Here is a 22,550-nt window from a genome sequence, read left to right on the forward strand (position 1 = left end):
TGGATTTCTTTATCCAAACAGTTCCAGAAAGCACCGCTAGATGTCACTACATAGTCGTGATTTCCTATCGTTTCTAACGGTTTGGCTCTGCAGTCTGAGAGCAGATGTCCAGTGATTGTGAGAGCTTCTGTCACATGATGGACACACAAACAGTGACACATTCCAGTGTAGTGTTTTATTTCTAAGAAGAGGATAGGTTTACGTCAGTCCTTCATCTGTGACTGCAGCTTGTGCCTCAGTCCTTTTCTTTTGCACCAGCCCAGCATCATAAGAGCAGGCACAGGCAAGCAAGCTATCACACCAATATATCAAAAGCATCCTTTGCCACGTAAACAAAAGGAAAACAATTATAAATGTAAATGGCATTCAAATTGAAAATGTATTGTGAAATGTTCTACATCCATCACCTGATTGATGTGTTTACTGGCATTCACCATGGCTATGTCACATTATGGGACTTTTAAACCAATGTGAAGAGCAGATGGTCATATTATATAACATTATTGCTCCTAAGTAGAGCTGAAAGGGGAGGGCCGGAGATTTTCTAAGCCACTCTCGGCACAATCATCCACTCAGTCAAAATGCTCTGCAATAATGTAAACATGCACCAATGGTTGTAACAAGCAAGCCCCTTTAACAAAATCAACATAAGGTTTCCTTTTTTTTCTTAAAATAAAACATAAAAGAGGGTTTTATTTACCACAAATCACTGGTATATTTCAGAAGAAGACTGTTTCACAATAATAAGATATTGAACTCATATTGCTTTTATTATGAATCATAGAAGAAAATCCCTTAGTGTCACTTACTTTAGTACACATTTGAGTTGGTTGTACTACGTGATAACCTTTCATGCAACATTAGACTTCTAGTTCAGAGAGATATGTTGTACTTTTGCCTCTATATTTATTTGACATTTATAGTTACTTTACGTCATGATCTGATCAAATATGAAACATTGTCAAATATTATAATAATAATAATTCCTTACATTTATTATAGCGCTTTTACAATGACTCAAAGCGCTTTACATATACACACATTACACATATATCATACATGCAATGGTCAGAAACTGTGGACAATACCCACAGGAGCAAGTTCAGGTGAAGTGTCTTGCCCAAGGACACACCGGCTTTACAGACGCAGCAGCGGCGGGTTTCACCCCTTGATCTGATGATCATTGCACAGCACACTGCGCCACACCGTCCATCTTCACGCCTCGAGGTCATCGAGGCGCTTTTACAAGTATACATTGGTGTGATACATGTACTGTGGACAATACCCACAGGAGCAAATCCGGGTGAAGTGTCTTGCCCAAGGACACAACGGCCTGACGCAGTGGCGGCAGGAGCGGGTTTCGAACTGGAGTTCCCCAGCACTCCCCCTTGATCTGATGATCGGATGCACAGACCACTGTAGCAATAATTATAGTAATAGTTTATCCAATAATTGCTATTAAATATAATAATGCTATCTAATTACTCAATAAAAGCCAAGGATACCTGATATATATCATGTCTAATATTTTACTTTGAATAGTTTGTTCACTTTTATGATAATACTGTGCAGCCTCTTAATTGGTATGGAGACATTTTCAGTATGGTTATTTTACTTTTAGTTTGTTATTCTTCACTACTGTTTGACAGAGACCAATAGGGTTTTCAATATCTGAATGCTTTACTTAACATAAATAATTATTACATTTTGTAATTGTAATGCCAAGTACACATATACTTTCCATACCGTTACCAGTTTCCAGGAAATTCAATTTTCTCAGTCCCCATCTTGTAAATGAATACAAGTAAAAAAGGAAGCTAGATTCAGGGTCAATAATCATATACTCTAAAGACCCGTAAAAAGGATATGTCTCTGTCTCATTCTGTATCCTGATTCCTGAGAGAGAGAAGGATGTCAAATACTGCAAACATGTTGCTATTTTTACAGCTCCCAGTAAGCGGAACCTTTGAAAGGATACACACTGTTTTTATCAGGACACTTCTGTGGTTTAACAAACAATGGGCAACAAGAAACAAAGCACACACTCAGATAGAGAGATGGTATTTATTTATTAATGTTTAACAGTAATTCTGTCTGTATCTGAATTACTAGATCTGTCTGGATTACAAATGATACATTAAAATGTTGTTCTGTTTGATTTAAGATCAAGATGACCTTGTTATGGTTTTTGGGTATGCAGGTTTTGTGCATGGAAATGTATGTATTCGTTTTATTTGTCCCCGAGGGGAAAATGGGTTGCAGCACATCACAAAGGCATTTAAAAAGATAAAACAATATGTCACTGACAACAACATAACAGATTAAAACAAACAGACATAAGAAAACCAGATATCGGCAGACATGACAAGGGGCCTATAGGCCCTCATTTGCGAAATAGGGGGGACAGGGCCAGACCAGCTGGGTAAACAGTGCGTCCTCCTAGCCATCATTTATTTAGGAGTTTGATGGCTTGTGGGACGAAAGACAGCCGAGATCTGTTCTTTTTGAACAGAGGGGGGCGATAATCTCCGCCCCCTTAGGGAGTGAGAGTGTGTTGGGCTGGGCTTCTGTGCCCCGCCCTCCCCCTGGATCACAGCCTCCGCGAGGATGCGGGGATTTCTTCGCTGGCGGACGGCTGAGCTGCCGGTTATGCATGTGTCCACGCCTGCTGTCATCCCAGTAAACCAGTTATACAAGTCGTTAAGTCTGCTGCTGCGGGAGCCAGTGGAGGAGTCACCACCGCCAATGCACCGAGACTAAAACACCTCTCAGCTGCTGGTAAGAAATGCATTTACTTCTCAGGGCAGATTCTAGCATCGGTCTGAAGAGAGATAGGGAGGCAGTGGAGTTTAGATTCAGATGATGGACTGTCAGGGTCATATTTTTGTGTTTGGATGTTCCCATCAGTGGTGGAAAGTAACTAAGTAGATTTACTCAAGTACTGCACTCAAGTGCAATTTTGACAGACTTGTAGCCTACTAGTATTTCAACGTTGTGCTACTTTGTACTTCTCCACTACAATTCAGAGGTAAATAGTGTACTTTTACTCCACTACATGTATTTAATACCTAGTTACTTTGATTTGTATTAATGATGTGAAATATAATCAACACTTAAATAAGACTTAAGTCACACCTGGAGTAAATTCACAAGCTACCCTGCAGCATACAAAGTCATGAAAACTAGCTGCACCAGCTTTGACAAACACATTAATGCATCAATAATTCAAAACATATAATATTCATCTGGAATAAGCCAATATGCATAATGAGTACTTTTACTGTTGGTGCTTTAAGTATATTTTTCTGCTTATACTTTTGTTCTTTTGAGAAACATTTTGAATGCAGAACTTTTACTTGTAAGAGAGTATTCCTACACTCTGGTATTTCTTTATTTACTCAAGCACAATAACTGAGTACTTCTCCCACCTCTGCCAATGCGAAAATAATATAAAACGATGTCAGCATACAGACACAAAAAAGAAAGAAAGATCAAACTCTTGATAGAGTGAAAGGTCCACCATTCAAATTTTAAACATTAAATCAAATAAAGATAAAAGCACTGTTAGATCTTTGATGCTAAGGTTTTCAGATCATGCGAGTCAGTTAAGTGATTTTGGTAGGGTAAATCTAAAAGGGTTATACTTAATATTTTAAACTTTACGTTAAAACAATTTAACTCTAAATCAGTTACCGCATACTATCGTGTTGATCTGGATGAGCTGGTTGACGCCGACAGGCAGGTTATTGCCTTCAGCTAGGAGGAGGAGGATGGTGTGGCAGCCATTTAATGGGATTTCCAGGGTCATGATCGGCTGGTCGGGAAAGGTGAAAAGGGCCGTCGGCCATTACAGCACCAAGTTCAATACTGGATTAGGACTGGGCCTGCATGCAGTTTACTGGCTTTTTCCATGGTTAGTCCTGCACCGGGTCTTTAATTTTAAGGTCAAACATGAATCATAAAGTCCATTAGGGATACTTTTTAAATCAGTACATTTATTGTGCCTTTAATTCAAAATGCGTGATTATCTATTCCAAGGATTTGTTCATGTTAAAAAGGGTATAAGTGCTTGCTCAATAACTTCTCTTCACAACCTTATAAGTACTGCTCTTTTTTAAGGCAGTTACTGACTCATGCACTCTCCTTAATCCTTTTTCAACTAGGTGACAAAACAAGTATTCATTCTCCATTTCACATGTACCCACACAGCTTTGCTTATTCACCCAATGTCTCTATTTGATAAAGATAAACCAGATGGGCGTAATTACATCATTATAATGATGTAATTACGCCCATGGTCAGGTCTATTCCTCGAACCTCATCTGTGTCAGGAGAAATAAGAACATTTTCACATTTTAAAACATGCACAAGGCTCATGTCTTGCTGTATGGCACACGATAAATACAGGTATCCTAGTTTGTTCCTGTATTATAGTGACCCAATTCTTGCCTTACAATATCAGTTCATCATTTTTTCTGAATGATAGCGTAGGCTGTATTGTCTGCTCTCCTTGAAGCATTTATTGTAATACTCCTGAGTGAGTGCGTCAAAGACAGGAGGGCACAGGATAAAGGTAGGGCAAGACAATAGAGGAAGTACCATTTGCACGGCCATGCATTCACAACAACAATGAATTTTACCGTATGAAGTTGAGAGTCAAATTCGTGTCATAACCTTAACTGTGGAAGCTGTTTATTCATGTATGCAGCAGACACATGCACATGGATGTTTGTGTACACAACCATAATGTGTACTGCCTACTGCATTATTGGACTTTAAGCTTAGTCTCTGTATATTTTGAACCCTGCCAGTACAGTGAAGTCTACTGTCTGGGCAACTTGTATTGTACAGAGCAACAGAAGCATTTCCAATGATTTTAAACTGGGATCTTTTATTATTATCATGCTACCTGTAGCTTTTGTCAGTGTGACTAAGCCTGTCCTGAGGGTGACAATAGTTCAAAAGTCTTGGGCTCATCATAATCAGCTTTTCATGTCCTTTGGAGCAGCAAGTTCAAGTTCTACGTATTGTTTTTCTGTTGCCCTCCACCCTTGAATGCCCTTGTAAGGAAAATATTATTCCTAGAAAGGGTTGGTTTGGCTCTCCAACCGTTTTTTATGCTACTGGGAAGTGTTTAGTCTTCTCAGGGATAAAGGTCAACGCTTTGACATAAAAGCAGGTCGAGTGATTCTGAGTATCTGTTTGACATATTCTTTTAGTTCATGGTCACGTTTACAAATGCAGTGTACACTATCTGTATCTTCTGATAAAATGACAGATACTCAAGGAACTGTTACAGCCACCCACTGCATTTTCATAATGCCAAACCTCCTGTGCGTCTATTGTCACTGGAGAGCCATAGTTCCTGTATGTCAAAAGACTTGCCTTGAGAATTTCCTTGTCGAAATACTGAAGCTATTTTATTTATTTTGTTATGAATGCAAGTGGTTACAAAAGAGCGCTTACAGTACAGTACGCACTGAGAAAAATGTGTTTTTTGATATAGCTGAACTATTAACTTATTTCATGCGACTTTGTGTAAACATTAATCAATACAAAACTGAAATATTTGACCCTGCAGTAAATCATTGAGGAGGTATTGTGTACTTTGTTCTCTCTGAACAATCTCAATTCTTTTTTGGCGGCATATATAGCTGTAAGCGGTACATGCGGATGCGGGTGTGGTTTCGGATATCATTTCCAAGGAACCACAAATTGTGGTTTAGCTAGGAATATTGCCATACGACATGAATGGTAACTTAACAGACCCATATTTAAATAAAATCTTCAAATGTTTTACTTTAACCTCCATGAAGAAAGACTATAGGTTCTAAGAAACCTGACTGCTCCTGCGTTTCAGTGCATGAATTAATCACCTTTGCAAAGGCGGGTAGTAGTACAACTCTGCCCGGAGGGGATCATCTTGCTTCACTGCTCACATTTTCACCTCAACATGTCATTTGACACGTTCTCCCCTCCCCTTTTGAAACGGAAAAGCAGCTCCTGAACATAAATCGTAAATGATTGATATTCATGAGTCTGAATTGAGGTTTTAGCCTCTCGTTGACCTGACTGGCTGGTTTGTTTATGTTTTGGTATGCCATTTAATGTAGGGAATTAATAGATGACGCAGGTACACATCTGAGATTATTCCCCAAGACATTTTTAGAAAAGTAGTTAAATTATATTTGCTCCTATATATAATTCTTTAATTGTGTGTCTGTAATTTTATCTTGTGATCTCAAAGTTACATAAATGAAGCAGAAACAATAAGTTGTCTCTCTATGAAGACCATAAACATGGATGGATATACAGTTTATAAGCACAAGGTAAACATGGACCATTATTTATCTGTGAGGCAAGAGCTTCTCACAGTTAACGAGGGCTTTCCCAGCTTAGCAGCTTTTGGGCAACTGTTGACGTAAGAAGTCTATATGCAGCAGGTGGCTAATCCAGTGCCTTAACCTTAATGCCAATTATCATATCAGAGGGGAGATATTGAAAAAAGTACCATAACGAAGAGTTGGTAAAAGTCCCTTGCTGAAAGTCTATGTGATAACAATGAAGGGTGCAGCCTTAAAGAGCTGCCTCCAAAGCTACCACTAAAGAATAAAACCGGACCATTATTGATAATCTTAGAAGAATAATGTATAGTTCAGGTTTTTTATGTCCCTTCAAGCTAAACCTTTTTCATACGAAAGTGCGACAATAAAAAAACAATCCCATAATATTTCTGTTTGGAAATACTTTTAGGAAACAATTCCCTGCCATTTTAATTGTAAATAATTTACTTCTCACAGTATCACACAGTATCCCAACATTTTTTATTGGACAGAGCTTTATTTTATTTTCATTTATAAATTAGATTATATCATGAACACTTTTAGGCCACGATAATCATAAAGTATAAATCTGATCATACTGCAGCCCTTATTTGCATCTTGAATTATTTTATTTTCAAGGCCAGTACAACACAAACAACATACATGTGTTCATAACATCTATGTATGCATTCCTCCACCACAGCTCTCAATGAGGATTACTCATGGTTGCTTTTGCAGAAGGGAAAGTTCCTGCATCTCCGAGCAGATGGTAGTAATATGTAATGTTGATTAAGGGAGTGATCGGTGTCATTGGCTATTCTGAGTGCTGGTCATGTGATGGCTCTGAGGTTCATATCGTGACAGACTGAGTGTGGGAAGGCAGAGGATTTTGGAGGCTTTGTGTGAGAAGTTCACCATGCATGTTTAGCTTAGCTGGAAATCAAGAAGTCTCTCAATTTAAAATGTCACTTCATCAAGTGACAGCCACACTTTCTCATCATCAGTAATCAGAAGAAAGGGAGAGCAACTGAGTGATGAAGGGCTTTCTTACATCCAATGCATCAGCTCTCCCATCTGTTTACCCTCTGTATCATCTCCCTCCCTGCTTGCCATTGGTTCATTGAGAACTATCTGCACATGTATAGAGAATCGCAGATTTCCTAGTCATGCAAACGGGAGTCGGGGAAAACCAGCCTCCCGCTGTGTTTGTCTCTGTCGATGAGTCAAAAGCCTGAAGTTGGGTTATGCAATCAGTCACGCTGCATGTGCCAGCTGGTCGAGGTAGACAGAAACAGAGATGATAGTTTTTTTAATCCCTAGTAAAACCGTATTCATTTGGAGGAGATTTTCTTTCACTTCATCACATTATTTACGGTTCTGTAACCAGATTTCGTGACTTTGCAATCGTTATCATGTCTGTTAAAGACATGGGTGTTTTGGAAGTTATCTCGAATGGTAGGATTCAGTAATATTCGCTAAAAAAATATCATTGCTGAAATGTTTTCTAAGCATAAATGATCTGATCTGATGTTTTTTTTTTCCTTATTTCTTTATTTACAATGAGGATGTGTGAGAAACATCCAACCACAACGGGCAGTCCTTTATCTTGCAAGCATGTTGTGACTCAATACACAACATGCAGATCCGCTGTTGTGGAAGACGGCATCAAACATTGTGGGTCACGAGTTTGTCAAAAGCACAGATCAGAGAGTTTCCCTATACTCAACTGTTATGACCTGGCTCAAAAGGCCACAACAAAGAGGAGACACACCATGTCAACGGTTAGCAAATGATGTTTATTTACACAAACAATTCAAATCAACCAAATTAATTAAGTGCAAAGTAAGTAAAGTATGAGGTGTGGACGTCAGCGGTAAATGCAGGGTGAGGACATGTATGTGTGAGGGTGTTGAGGTGCACAAAGTGAAGCAACTGAAATAACTGATAGCATACTCAAAGCCAAAGGTGGGGTAGGTACGTTTCAGAAACCGGCTGGAGATACACTTTTTGTTATATTCCATGGAATGCTCTTAACATCCCGATAGCAATGAATATCTGAAGTGCTTTGACAACACATCCATAAAAAAAATTCATCTGTAGAAGCCGTAATACTGTAAAAAGTACAACCAATGATGGCCTACCTGCCTGTCAGCCTTCCATCGGGGGCACAAACTTATCTCGTGCCCTCATTGGTCATGTGCGCGTTCGTGTGTGTTGGAGGAGGGGCTCTATAAGGAAGTGGCAGATTTTCTCCGGTTGTGTATTTTCAAATTCTAGCGATCTCGAGCCGGTTTCTCAAACTTACCTACCCCACCTTTAATAGAACCGGGTGCCTGTATGAGAAAGCAGAGAGGAGCAGAGAGGCTTTACATAGCTGCAGGCAGGGGCGCCGCCAGGGATTTTGGGCGCCATGAAAATATATCACATTGGGCCCCACCACCAGGCACAGGCCACTTTGTTTATAAATTACCTCGAGGGCCGTACCAAATGGTCTAGCGGTCCATATACGGCTCGGGGGCCGGAGGTTCCCCACCCCTGCTTTAATATAATAACATTAGTATTAATATCATAACCAAAATACAGACTGATCACTGAATGCTTCAAACTGTCCATCATCCCAAATAGACTAAAAGCAGTTTTTTGTTTTATATAGATCATTGGCTGTGTGGGAAAATACTGTTTGAAATGTATAATTTAAATTAGATGTTAGCTTTTTGTTATATATATATATTTTGTATTCCAGTCTCCCTTCAGATATGTTAAGTGGCATGTCATTCAACACAATGCTGCTCACCTCCTTCAGTTGGGAGAAAAGCTGGTTCAGGTTCAGCATTATGGGGGGACAGGGCTGCTGAGCCTAAAGATGGATCTGTTGGTCCTGGCACCAGGGGGGGGACAACTGATTTAGTATGAATATGCGCTAAAAATGTGCCTGCATTTATTAAAGGTAGGTAGGTAAGAATGGAGAAACCAGCTCGAGTGCGCTAGAATTTGGAAGTACACAACCGAAAAAAATCTGCCCCTTCCTTCAGAGTTCCTTACAGAGCCCCTCCTCCAACACACACGAACGCGCACAAGACCAATGAGGGCACGAGATCAGTTTGTGCACAGATGGAAGGCTGACAGGCAGGTAGGCCATCCAGTCATTTTTGCCGGGCCAGCTCAGATGATTGGTCGTGCTTTTTACAGCGCCACGGCTTCCACAGATGACATTTTTGTATGTATTTATTGTCAAAGCATTTCATAGATTCATTGCTATCGGGACGTTAAGAGCATTCCATGGAATATTATATAACAAAAAGTGTTTCTGAAGTGAATTACCTACCATACCTTTAAATGTCAGCTAAAAGAGCAGTGAAATGAAAGACCTCTGAATTTTCTGTAAAGATATTAACAGTACTTAATGTCAGCTTAGTAAACAAAAAAACATTAACTAACAGACTAATTTCCACCACTCATGGACCACACCCACCTTTTCTTGTGAAAAACTGGGTGACATACTGTCGCCCTTTAGTCCCTCTCTCTTGTCTTTCTCTCCTTTCTCTTCTGTTCTTACAGCCTGACTTTTTGAGCCGTTGAGACATTGTACAACCATAGTACAACACACTTACGTAGGCTAAGTACTAGCATCCCTCCTCACATACTTTCACTCTCTGCAAGTGCCAGTGCCACAACGCGTTTGGAGGCAGGACCAAACCATTACATGTAAATAGAAGGGGGTGTACAGAGGCTTTGGGTAATTAACTTTTGAAAGAAAATAAGTTAAATGGATCGTAAGTTTAGTGAGTAATTTATCAACATAACGTTCTATTAATATTAATTATTGAGGATTGATGAAAGGTTACTTACATTTTTTTTCTTAATGTTCTAAACATTTTGGGGCCCCTGTCAGTCACGGGCCCTTAGAATCGTCCTAACTTTTCACCCCCTTATGGCGCCCCTGGCTGCAGGGCACCAGACCCAGGTGCCCTGAGTTACTACAATCAAGGCAATCAATACAGCACAGACAGCACAGCCACACCCTCTCTAGATGAACGCACAGGGGCATCACATCAACTGTCTTTGTTTTTCTGTTTTCTCTGAACTCAACAGCCAATGGGTTGTGGTGCCATGATGAAGAGCGTCATGGAAGTCCTCTTGCTGTTGATGCTGTTTTTTACAGCACATGCAAAGGAAAAAAGTAAGTGTTTGGATGTAGTAGTACTAGTATCTTATAAGCAAGCAGCAAGAGCAGAACAATTAGAAGGGGATACGTAAAAGTGTTGTTTATCTGTGGATTTAAGTATACACAATTCCCATCTGTCTCTTATAGTGTTTGACTTCATTTTCGTATTTGTCCTGTCTGTCTTTAGGCTACAGCCCGCCAGAGAAGACCAAACAGACTAGATGTCGTTCTCCGGAAAAAGAGACGTTCACATGCTGGTGGGAGCCAGGCTCTGATGGGGGTCTGCCAACTACCTACGCCCTGTACTATCGCAAAGAAAAGTGAGCGGCTTCATCTTTCACGCTGTCATTTGGTTTAATTCGGATTGGTGGAGCAGAGGCCTGTACTACGAAGCAGGATTTTTGCTTATCCGGCTAACTTCAGGGAAAACTCGGGGTTTCCGGTCCTACAACGCTGGTTCTCTTTTTAGCAGGCTAGATCTCCATGGTAATTTATGCTGAGCGGCTAACCTGCCCCGGAGCAGGGGGGTATACTACGAAGCAGGATTTTCGTTTAGCAAGATAACTTCTGGGATTTCCGGTACTACGAAGCTGGTTCACTTTTTAGCGGGCTAGATCTCCATGGTGATTTATCCTCGAACCTAGTCTGTGCTCCGAAGCAGGATAGGTTCCAGGATAAGAGATCAACTCAGCGAAAGCATCACGCCTGCTGACCAATCAGAGCTCAGTGTGCGGAGGAAATACAGTTTAAACTGCCGTTGCAGGAAAGACGGCCGGCCAAAATCACCGACTGTGTGAACGTGAAAATGAATAGAACATCACCTCCCATGTTCAGAGCAATCGGACTATTATAACTATTATACTATTATGTTAAGAAAGCTTAATTAAATATCTGCCACAACATAAGTAACCGGATAAAAGTAACATTACGTTGCCTACAGTCCGCGGCACTGTGAGTGCAGACGTCGATGTGTCCCATTATCATTCATATCACATCATAATGTATCATATATTTCCTTATCTGAGTCAGCTGAGCCGTATCTGGCCGTGCAACACTCACAGTGTCACATACTGTATGCAGAAGTATTATTTTAAGCAACACATTAAGTTGTAATTAAAGTCAGATCGTGTCTTAGACGGGGCAGTGATATCATAAACCTGTTAATGTACGCATTCAAACACTTGTTCTGTTGCCAGCTGTATTCACCTTGCAGGTGCAGCTATGTGGCTTTGATCCTGGATCAAGTGTTTAAGTCATGGATGTTTAAAGTTTAACTTCTTCATGTGTCTAATATTATCGTTGACTTTTCATTCAAGCAGTATGACGCTGCGCTGTCAGTATGCTTGTCCATGTTTGTGATTGGTCAAATGCTCCAGATACCACCCCTTTCATGCGAACGCGCACCTAACTATAGGACACGGCTGGCTTGAGTGAACGAGTTGATAGCCAGCGTGGTAGGACCGCTTAGCGAGAGCACGTTTGTTTTGGATTAGGTAATCCGGGTAACTCAAACATATCCAGGTTATGTTGAACCGGCTTCGTCATACAGGCCTCTGGAGAAGTTGAAGTTCAAACAGAAAAAAACAGGCGTAACTTTGTATTGAGAAGTGGTGGAGACATAAGGCTCTGATTTAAAAGATAGGAATGATTTTGGCTATGTAAGCAATGCAAAAAGTGATCGGTATGAGGAAGATAATATCATCTCATCTGAAGGGCATAGCCTAGCTACATAGTTCAACAAAAGGAAACTACCCAGCATTAAAAAAAAAAGCACCACAAAGTCGACAGAACAATGCTCAACATACATCTTATACACGATTTTGCTCTTCAATGTCACACATCTGACTCAAAGACATGGTTGTTTGTCATGTTCAGAGAGAGAATTGAAAAACTTGGGCAAAAAGAATGTCAAGTCTTTAAATTATTAATCAGCTCATTCACATTTTAGAATAAGCAGCTAGGGGTTTGTTTGTGTTCTTGGCGAGGCGGAGGCTGCTGTTTATGGCTCTGAAAATTGTCTTCTAGTTCTGTATTTCTATTTATCTTGCAATCACCCTCTCTTAGTGTCTCATCTTGTCCTGCACACACTCATACAAAGTTTCAGGAAATGTAGCGTGAAGATTGCATGCTGTTCTTCGGAAATGTGGCCGTGCAATACAGTACACATGCACACATGCGATGACATGCTGCTCCCCTGCCTCTCTTACAGCTCCGAGACAGTGTACGAGTGTCCCGACTACCACACAGCTGGAGAGAACTCCTGCTTCTTCAACAAGAACGACACGTCCATCTGGGTCAACTACAACATCAGCGTGGTGGCCACCAACGCACTGGGGAGGGCCTTCTCCGATCCAGTGGACATAGATGTGGTTTATATTGGTGAGGAAACACGTTCTGTTTGCTATTGTGATGTTCATTCTAGACACAATGGCCCCATAAGGATTACAAAAGTGTATTCTAACACACACAGCTGCTTAGTGGAACATTGGGGACAAGGCAATCTGGGTACTCACCATCCATTCAGTTGTAACTGTGCAATGAAAGTCACTATTTTTACAGTAAATGGTTGATATTGACCTTTCCAAAGCGTTTGACACCGTTGATCATCGCATTTTAAAGCAGAGGCTACTCAGTATTGGCCTATCCAGCCTTGCAGTGGGGTGGTTTGTGAACTACCTCTCTGAAAGGTCCCAATGTGTTCATTTTGATGGACTGTCTTCTGAGTGGTTAAACATTTCTAATGGTGTACCACAAGGTTCTGTTTTAGGACCACTTTTATTCTCCATATATATTAACAGTTTAGGTGATAATGTAGATGAAGCTACTTTACATTTTTATGCGGATGATACTGTAATGTATTGTGCAGGACAGTCCCTGCATTAAAGAGGCTGTTGTTAAATTACAGGCTGTTTTTAACACTATTCAGACTCAGCTCTCTGAATTAAAGCTTCTTTTAAATGTGGATAAAACCAAGGTAATGCTCTTTTCAAAAGCTAAAAAGACACCAGAGCCTGTTTTTGATATTGTAACTACGCAAGGAACAAAACTTGAAGTTGTTGCCTGTTACAAATACCTAGGTATCTGGCTTGATGATTGACTTACTTTTAAACTTCAGGTCACTAATCTGCTTAAAAAGCTGAGGGTTAGGCTAGGTTTCTTCTACAGGAACAAGTCCTGTTTCTCATTTGAAGCCAGGAAAAGGCTAGTCACTGTGACCTTTTTTCCTGTGCTGGACTATGGTGATTTGATCTATATGAATGCACCTGCCCATTGCCTGGAAAACTTAGATGCTGCGTATCACAGTGCTCTGAGATTTGTTGCTAACTGTAAAGCACTTACTCATCACTGTACCCTGTATGCCAAGGCAGGTCTGCCTTCACTAACGGTACGGAGGCTCAGTCATTGGTACATGTTCATTTATAAAGCCATGTTGGGTAAACTACCTTTTTGTATCTGCTCTCTGATCTCTCGACGAATTGAAAGTATGTATTGCCTGAGATCTCATGATGTTGTTTTATTAAATGTGCCAAGTGCTAGGACTGTCTTAGGGAAGATAGCTTTTAGATGTGCAGCTCCACTAAATTGGAACAGTCTGCAAACCTGTTTAAAACTGAGCACTTTAGTTCCCCTGCATCATTTTAAAACTCGGCTGGGTGACATGCTGTTTGATACTCATGGTACCTGTCACTGTAAATAGAGTTTTGTAAACTGTACCCTGTACATTATGTTGTATGTCATCCCATTGTTGTTCTGTTGTTTTTATGTTACATGTGTAACTAATGTCCTGCAGGTCACCCATGAAAAATAGATCTTTTGATCTCAAGGGGCTTCACCTGGTTACATAAAGGCTACAAACAAACATATGTACAGTCGAAATTAAGAGAATTTGAGCACCGTTGAAGGATAAATCTGTTGATATTCTATATTTATAATAAATTAACTGATGCTCCTATTAAATATTGCCATTCCAAGCCTATAGTTTATTCTTTTGTGCAACACTATTATATAAAACTTATAAGAGCCCAACTGTAGCACTGACATGTTCCCAGGAACACAGTCCTGCAGCTGAAAATACTAACCAGAGCACAGAATACGTATTACTCCATGGCTGAAAATAGTCCGGAAATAATTAGGCTATTTTATATCCGTCGAGTGATGTTTTTTTAGATTCTACAATGACCTGCTGTTTTAGGAAATTACATAGCCATTTTTTAAATTAAATATTTATATGTTTGTGACCTAAAAGCAGAAACAAAGGGGCTTTGGGTTGGAAGCCTCATACAAGTTGTGTTTAGCACTGAGAGATTAGCTAACGCACACTGCTGGGTTTTGTCTCCTCGTGGGATTTGTTGACATTGAAACATTTAGAACAATTTCAGCCTTTTTATTTCATCTGATTAAATATAAATAGTGGGCAGTACTATGAATACATTATATTAATATTAGATGAGGTAGAAATTAGGTCCCATTCTGTCATGTTGCTAAATAAAATGCATGACTGTTTCATAAAATAATGAAAAGGCTTAAAGTAACCCTGGTTGCCCTTGAGGCTGCTTATCTCAAAGTGCTCCTCTCGTCTCTAATAGCTCCATTGATATGATTGTTATCTGCCTTAACTTACAATGTGTCGGCCGTGAAGATAACTTAAAGCCTAAATATTAACATTTATCTCAAACACACACTTGGCTAAAATATGATATAGGTATATCAAATCATGATAAATAAAACAGTCACAAGAAATTGATTGTTATACATTCCCATTTTTGGGATAATTGTGAAAGAGTGACTAAAAAATAGAGTCTTAAAAATAGAGCCTTATTTAAAAACTGGAATTATTAACTAAAAAAAGAAGAGACTCACAAAAGACCTAATGCAGAAAGCCAACACATTTTCTCGTATTTGTTCTCTTTTTTTTGTATCAATTAATTCACCAAGGTTTTATTTCCTTTGCTGTTCAATGATCAGGAGCCGTTTATAAAAAAAACAAATAAAGATGTGAAGCTGACCGTTGAGCGGCCCGACCAAGCAAGGAGAAAGAGGCAGAGAATTCAAATATAAACCGGTGTGGGCATTTATTACTCACAAACATGACACAGCCTCAATCTGCTGTTCACATGAGCACAGCCACCAGGATCTCACACACACTACCTGCCCCTAACAGCCAGGGAAACAGAGCCTAAATACCCACACACACACTAATCAGCAACTAGACACAGGTGAGGGGGGAGGAGACAACACAGGGCCCCAGGTGCACACAATCCAGCAACAGACATAATGGGAGGGGGAACACTTTTCAAACAGAAACATATAACTGAACAGAAGTACACACCCAACTAAACGCAGTCAGCACTTGTACAATTAATGCCACTTAACACTATGATGTCTACACCCCCCACATATTTGCACCCGGATTATTCTTAACCGCTGTCATTATACACCAGCATAAACACTTTCGGCGCTCTCGCTAACTCCCCTATCTTGTCAGGCGGAGCCGAGGACCCGACCAGCACCTGCCAGACGACATTTCAATTAATACGGTTTAATCCTTTAATAAATACTCTCTCAATAATTAGTATAAATTATATAAAATGTGCAAATATGCCATGCCAAACGGTACTGTGCAATCGCGCTCATAAAGTGCAAAACTGTTCACCAAAGTGCTGAGTTACCAGGTCCGAAGCCGTCAGTTCACAGTGACGAAGTTACCTTCGTCACATTTCCTTACCCCTCTCCCCAGGAAGCACAGTGTCTTAAAAGTCTCGGCTTCGGGACAACCAGTCAGCCACCCGCTTTCAATGCCGCCGCCACCTCCAGCGGGGCCGCTGAAGCCAGTGAAGCCGTTGTCAAACATGTCGTGCTGCCACTTATCCGGAAGCTGTTTTGGCCTGTTGTAAGGCGTTGGTCTGCCTCTAGCACGACCCAGGTTCTGTCGACTCTTCGTGGGTCCGGGTCCGCCTCCTCGGCCTGCAAACGCTGCTCCTCCCGCTTGTCTCTCGTGCTCCTCCTGCTTGTCTTGCGTCTCCTGCTGCTTCAGCAGCCGTGGCCCCCTGGTCAGTTCCAGGCATAGCCACCCCCAGCCGCGGTTCCTCTCTTTGGTCCCTCTTCTTTCCTCTCGTAATTTTCACCTCCTCGCTTGGTCAATCCCACTTCTGACACCACTTGTGAAGCTGACCGTTGAGCGGCCCGACCAAGCAAGGAGAAAGAGGCAGAGAATTCAAATATAAGCCGGTGTGGGCATTTATTACTCACAAACATGACACAGCCTCAATCTGCTGTTCACATGAGCACAGCCACCAGGATCTCACACACACTACCTGCCCCTAACAGCCAGGGAAACAGAGCCTAAATACCCACACACACTAATCAGCAACTAGACACAGGTGAGGGGGGAGGAGACAACACAGGGCCCCAGGTGAACACAATCCAGCAACAGACATAATGGGAGGGGGAACACTTTTCAAACAGAAACATATAACTGAACAGAAGTACACACCCAACTAAACGCAGTCAGCACTTGTACAATTAATGCCACTTAACACTATGATGTCTACACCCCCCACATATTATTTGCACCCGGATTATTCTTAACCGCTGTCATTATACACCAGCATAAACACTTTCGGCGCTCTCGCTAACTCCCCTATCTTGTCAGGCGGAGCCGAGGACCCGACCAGCACCTGCCAGACGACATTTCAATTAATACGGTTTAATCCTTTAATAAATACTCTCTCAATAATTAGTATAAATTATATAAAATGTGCAAATATGCCATGCCAAACGGTACTGTGCAATCGCGCTCATAAAGTGCAAAACTGTTCACCAAAGTGCTGAGTTACCAGGTCCGAAGCCGTCAGTTCACAGTGACGAAGTTACCTTCGTCACAAAAGAAATAATCCTCTTTTCACAGTCCCCACTTCTCAACGCAACATTGAATAATAAAAAAAAACTCATGAATATCATACCAAAGTTTATAGTAATTATCAAGATTGTATTGTTAAGCTTGTTATGAAGGGTGACAAGTCTATGAAGACCATAAAAGCCCTTGCATAATATTACGTGTGCTCAGCCTCTGAATTGCTTACAAACTGCTGTAAGAAGCTTTTTATTTCCATTAAACTTCAGTTCTGACGCAATGGAAATCATTACTTTGTTTAACTTATTTAACACCAAGTATTTACCAACGCTGATGTCATTATTCATCTTAGCCTTCTAATTGGCATCTCTTCAACTTGACTTGGACGTGAGCCAGGGTATTTGCACATGGCACAACACATGCCCTTTCATGGTGTTAAGGTGTGTTTTCTATGCCCATAGGCAACACACTTTAATTATGCTCAGAGTGTAAGGTATAGTAATTCCAGGATTTGCAATTTTGTTTAGCATATTTTAAAGATTATCAAGAAAATTATGTTGGTAGTTATGACATGAAATATTCCCATCCTCCCATGCCTGGTTATGTAAATGTTTAAATACTTTTTATTTTCCTCCTTTTAACTCTCAAACAAAGAAAACACATCCTCTCTTATTCACATTTCCTCTCTTCCTCTCCAGTCGAGCCTAATCCTCCAGAGAAGCTGACGGTGGCAGTCATGGAGGATAAGGGCTGGCCCTTCCTCCTTGTGTCATGGGAACCGCCACATAAAGCTGACACCCGCTCCGGTTGGATCACTCTCATCTACGAGCTCCGCGTCAGGCTGGAGGAGGAGGAGGACGACTGGGAGGTACATCACCTGGTGCTCTCCATAGGGAGCCAATCAATGGTTCAAATGTTCCAGTGCTCATGTTAGTGAACTAGTCCTGAGGTACTGCACTTTAACCTTCTCTAATATCTACTCCAATATTTTAACCATACTTTATACTAAATATATATTGACATATTGTGGCAGCTGTTTGTCCTCAAACCAAAAACACTCATAGTTAAGCTGCCAAAGGATAAGCTTTTTTTACGCAGGATAAAGTCGATTGTCCAGGGAAATAATTCCTTTTGTGCCTTTATTTTCTCCCTTTCCAACAATCAAACAGCACAAAGAACATTGTTTTTTACATCATCTCTTACCATGATACGAACAATTAAAAAATCATTTGAGTTTCCGGTGTCCAAACCCTCCTATCTGTCTGCAAACAAAGCCCAAATCACCCAGGGCCTGAAGCTCATTTATAACTCCTCAAATTAACTTAAATAACGACACTAAATAATGATCAACTTACTATAAAACAGCAAGAAAATAAACTATTGAATATTACAAAACAATGAATAGCTCCAACACACTGTGCATATCTGCTCACTGTGTTATTGTGTTGTATTTCCAGATGCACCATGCAGGCCAGCAGAAGATGTTTAACATTTTCAGCCTGCGCTCGGGGGGGGAATATCTTGTCGAGGTGCGCTGTAAACCCGATCACGGCTTCTGGAGTGAATGGAGTTCCACTTCCTACGTCAAAGTTCCTGACTGTAAGACATCTACTCCTATAATGTTATTATTATTTGTGTAAAGCCCTTTTAACTGCTTTTTGTTTAAATATGTTCTATGAATAAACTCTTGCCTTCTCTACTAACATTACAGAACACATATACTGTATATTACATTTACTTTCTTAAAATATACTTGATTGCTATCTTGGCAGAACCAGACTAGCAGTTTGCCCTGTTTCCTCTCTTTGTGCTAAGCTAAGCTAACTTTAGTCTCCAGTGATGGAATATAAGTACAATAATTATCATTAATAAATAAGCAATAAACTTTATAATCCAATAATATTAGGAAGAAATAACTCACGTTGTTGCGATGTGTGTTAAAGATTTCCATCGGGAGAAGTCAATGTGGATCCTCGTTGCAGTCTTTTCTGCCCTCATCTTCCTCATCCTCACATGGTTGCTGCACATGAACAGTCACAGGTAAAAACCATAATAGTGAATATTCCATTAAGTTTGTTCGTTCAACTTTTTTTGATGTGATATGAATCCGTGATATGCTCCAGAAACTGTTAAATATCTCCAGAGGATGTGACACTTAACCTTATATTCCCGATTTTATATTTTCCTCTCATATCTATTAATTTCGTCTACATCCCTGACATATATCTCTTTTCTCCTGTGTGAGAAGTCTGAAGCACTGTATCCTGCCGCCAGTCCCTGGTCCTAAAATCAAAGGATTTGATAATAAGCTTCTCAAGGTAAAACAGCCACATGTGAACAAATTCAGATTTATAAAGTAACTGAGAATATCAACTGATTGCATTACTGCTTTTCTGTAATCAATCTTTCCTCTCTGTGTGTAGAATGGCAACTCAGACGAGATCTTCAGCGCTCTGGTTGTGCCCAACTTCCCTCCGGCCTCAGCATCTAAATACGAGGAGATGCTGGTGGAGTACTTAGAGGTGTATGTCCCCGAGGAGCCAGAGCTGATGTTGGAGGAGAGCAAGGATCTACTTGACAGCTGTCTTAAATCTGAGAACTCCAGATCAGACAGTGACTCAGGCCGGGGCAGCTGCAACAGCCACACTCTGCTGATGGACAAGTGCGGCGAAACAAAAGAAGAAGAGAGGCAAACAAATCGGGAGAGCAGTCTGATGGAGACACAGGGCTGGAAGGAGGAAGCTATCAACCACGACACCAGTGGGAAGGTGAAGACCTGGCCCTCGGTGTATTCTCCACTGCCTCAATATGGCTCAAACCCCCTGGACAAACAGAGCTCACTTGAGACGGCCAAGCAGCATTCCCTCTCCACGTCCTTCTTCCTCATCCAGCCTGGCACCAAGGACGCTCTGGGACCGAGCTACACAGACTTCTGCTTGAGCAACAAAGAAAATCATCTCCATCCCCAGACACTGGCCCATCGGGCACTCCAAACCCGGAGCGATGTCAACATCTCCAACATCGGATGCAAACGATCGCCCGCCACCGAGTACGTTGAAGTCCAGAGGATCAACAAGGAGGATATGGTGCTCCTGCAGCCAGTGGTGTCCAGGTGTGGCCACATTGAAGGTTGCCCCAACTTGCCCAAGGGGGAGGACTACAGTAAACTGAAGGGGGTGGACTGTGATAACAGGCTACTGCTGCAGAGAGAAGGGACCAGGGAAGACGTGTGCCCTTGTGTGGACCAGGAGACAAATAGAGAAGGAGGAAACTGCTACACGTCCTCCACAGTTAGCACTACGCAGAAGCCTACAGCCTGCATGTACACTGCCATGCCACTACAGGAGGAAACGGCCCTCACATTGAATGGTTATGTTGACACTGCCACAATGGGCAACCTGCCATCCTGCTAAAGGTCCCATAAGGTCAGGCACTGTGCCAGATTTGGTTCAGGCCAGGACAAAGACTATACACACTAAACACTGGATTACCTTTATTTACTTGATGAATTATACTCTTTCTTCAACTTTATGAAGAATATGATTGATTGCATTAACTATGTGGTTTCTATATTCTGTCATGATTAAGTATATGTTTGAATATGTCATACATATTGTTCTCCTGTCAGGCACGTTGCATTCACTTTTTTTTTTAAATGTCTTTCATAAAATACTTGATACACTGATGTAATTTCTGATTGAAGGATTTGTGTGCAATCAAAATGTCAGACATTTTTGTTTTTAATGTATAAAATGTATTTTCTCTGCTTCCTGTAGAACAGGGTTCTGAAACTCGAGGTCCGGGGGCCAAATCATGTAATTTAATACATTGTTATATTATATATTTATATAGTTACAACCGGCCTTTTGAGTGCAGCCTTTATGCGAATGTGGCCCGCGATGAAATTGAGTTTGACACCCCTGCTGTCGAACATTTAAAATACATTTGGGGGCCTAAGCCGCCCCCTGGTGGTCAGAGTGAATCATGTTGGAAATATAATCTGATAAAATGTATTTATAACAGTTTTGTCTTATCAAGTTGTCATTTTTTGCATCATGAAGTTTTTTTCTAATCGTACATATTACTCAATAGATATTATATAAAATGGGATACAAGCCTATAAAACTAAAAATATAAAACAACTTGAATCTTCACTTATTTGATTCAAAACAGCAAAAACGACACATATTCCCTTGAAATGTGCTTGAAGAAATTTGAAGTTTATAGCTTCTTTTGTGTAATTTTGTTATGCACATTTTCATCTTTAAATATCCATCGAATGTCCAAGAATTCTTCATTTGCATCAATCATGCAGTTCCTGCCCACTATCACACAGGGGAACTGACATGCCTTTCTCCATGCTGGTGTAAAGATAATACAAGGGCTGGAGTAGAAACTGTCACCTGTATATGGTCAGCCTTGTACTGACATAACATCATTAAAAGAGTCCTTTCCTCACTAACTCAGACAATAGGACTGCTATCCAAATTACAGTTTATTTAGACTGTAGCCTAACATTGATAATTCTACAATGACATTACCTACTTGTCATCGTCTATCACCTCTCCAAACTTTCTCTGGTCCTCAGAAAATCTCAACTTTGGTGCAGCAGAGTCGTCAGCATTCTCCTCCAAATCTTCGTCTTAAAGCATGAATTTAGAAGGACTTAGATTTATGAGTTGACTTACTTGCCATATTTGATCTTATCCTGTCAAAACGATACTGTGGCCGTTTCTCAATCGCGAGGATGCTGGCTTGGTACTCGCGTACTTCCAAGTCACTTCCTTCAGAAACTAAGCTAGTATACTTCCAAGCCACGGCTATGGAAAACGAAGAAGAATGGAACAGGCTAACAAGTGTGCCACTCTCTCTAACGGTTTCAACATAAACTGTACCGAAAATAAATACCTCACGATGTCTATCTAATTATGAACTTGCTTTACTTTCACGGAACACATTTTTGGTGATAACAAACAAATGTAACACAGTAACATATTTACCAACACATGTTCTACGCCATACATACTTACATTTAAATGTGTGCTGCGTCGGTTCAGCCATTTTCCGCAGGGATTTTTTTAATTGGTCCGTGCGCAAAGCATTGTGGGGATTTTAAGGACGCGAAGTCTACCCATGTGCAGCCTTGAAATTTCCCCCAAACCAAGGACGCGGCCTCGGTGGAATTCCAAGTATGCTGGAGATTGGAACA

General features: G+C 40.8%; 1 protein-coding gene across 1 annotated transcript; it reads left to right on the plus strand.

Moving 5' to 3' along the window:
• The first annotated feature begins 2,625 nt into the window (after nt 1–2,625).
• On the plus strand, nt 2,626–21,329 carry prlra (prolactin receptor a). The gene is made up of 9 exons (XM_034095317.2): nt 2,626–2,778; nt 10,416–10,503; nt 10,676–10,808; nt 12,698–12,867; nt 18,040–18,209; nt 18,799–18,940; nt 19,285–19,381; nt 19,590–19,659; nt 19,765–21,329. The coding sequence occupies exons 2-9, from the start codon at nt 10,419–10,421 to the stop codon at nt 20,752–20,754; spliced, it is 1,857 nt and encodes a 618-aa protein (XP_033951208.1). The 5' UTR covers nt 2,626–2,778; nt 10,416–10,418; the 3' UTR covers nt 20,755–21,329.
• The last annotated feature ends 1,221 nt before the right edge of the window (nt 21,330–22,550 follow it).

This window comes from Pseudochaenichthys georgianus, chromosome 12, assembly GCF_902827115.2.
Source record: "Pseudochaenichthys georgianus chromosome 12, fPseGeo1.2, whole genome shotgun sequence".
NCBI lineage: Eukaryota > Metazoa > Chordata > Actinopteri > Perciformes > Channichthyidae > Pseudochaenichthys > Pseudochaenichthys georgianus.

Excerpts from the sequence above, each read along its gene's own strand:
- prlra (XM_034095317.2), top strand. The coding sequence starts at position 10,419 with ATGGGTTGTGGTGCCATGATGAAGAGCGTCATGGAAGTCCTCTTGCTG. Across the intron at positions 10,504-10,675 it reads AGCACATGCAAAGGAAAAAA|GCTACAGCCCGCCAGAGAAG; the intron begins GTAAGTGTTTGG and ends GTCTGTCTTTAG. Across the intron at positions 19,382-19,589 it reads CTGCACATGAACAGTCACAG|TCTGAAGCACTGTATCCTGC; the intron begins GTAAAAACCATA and ends CTGTGTGAGAAG.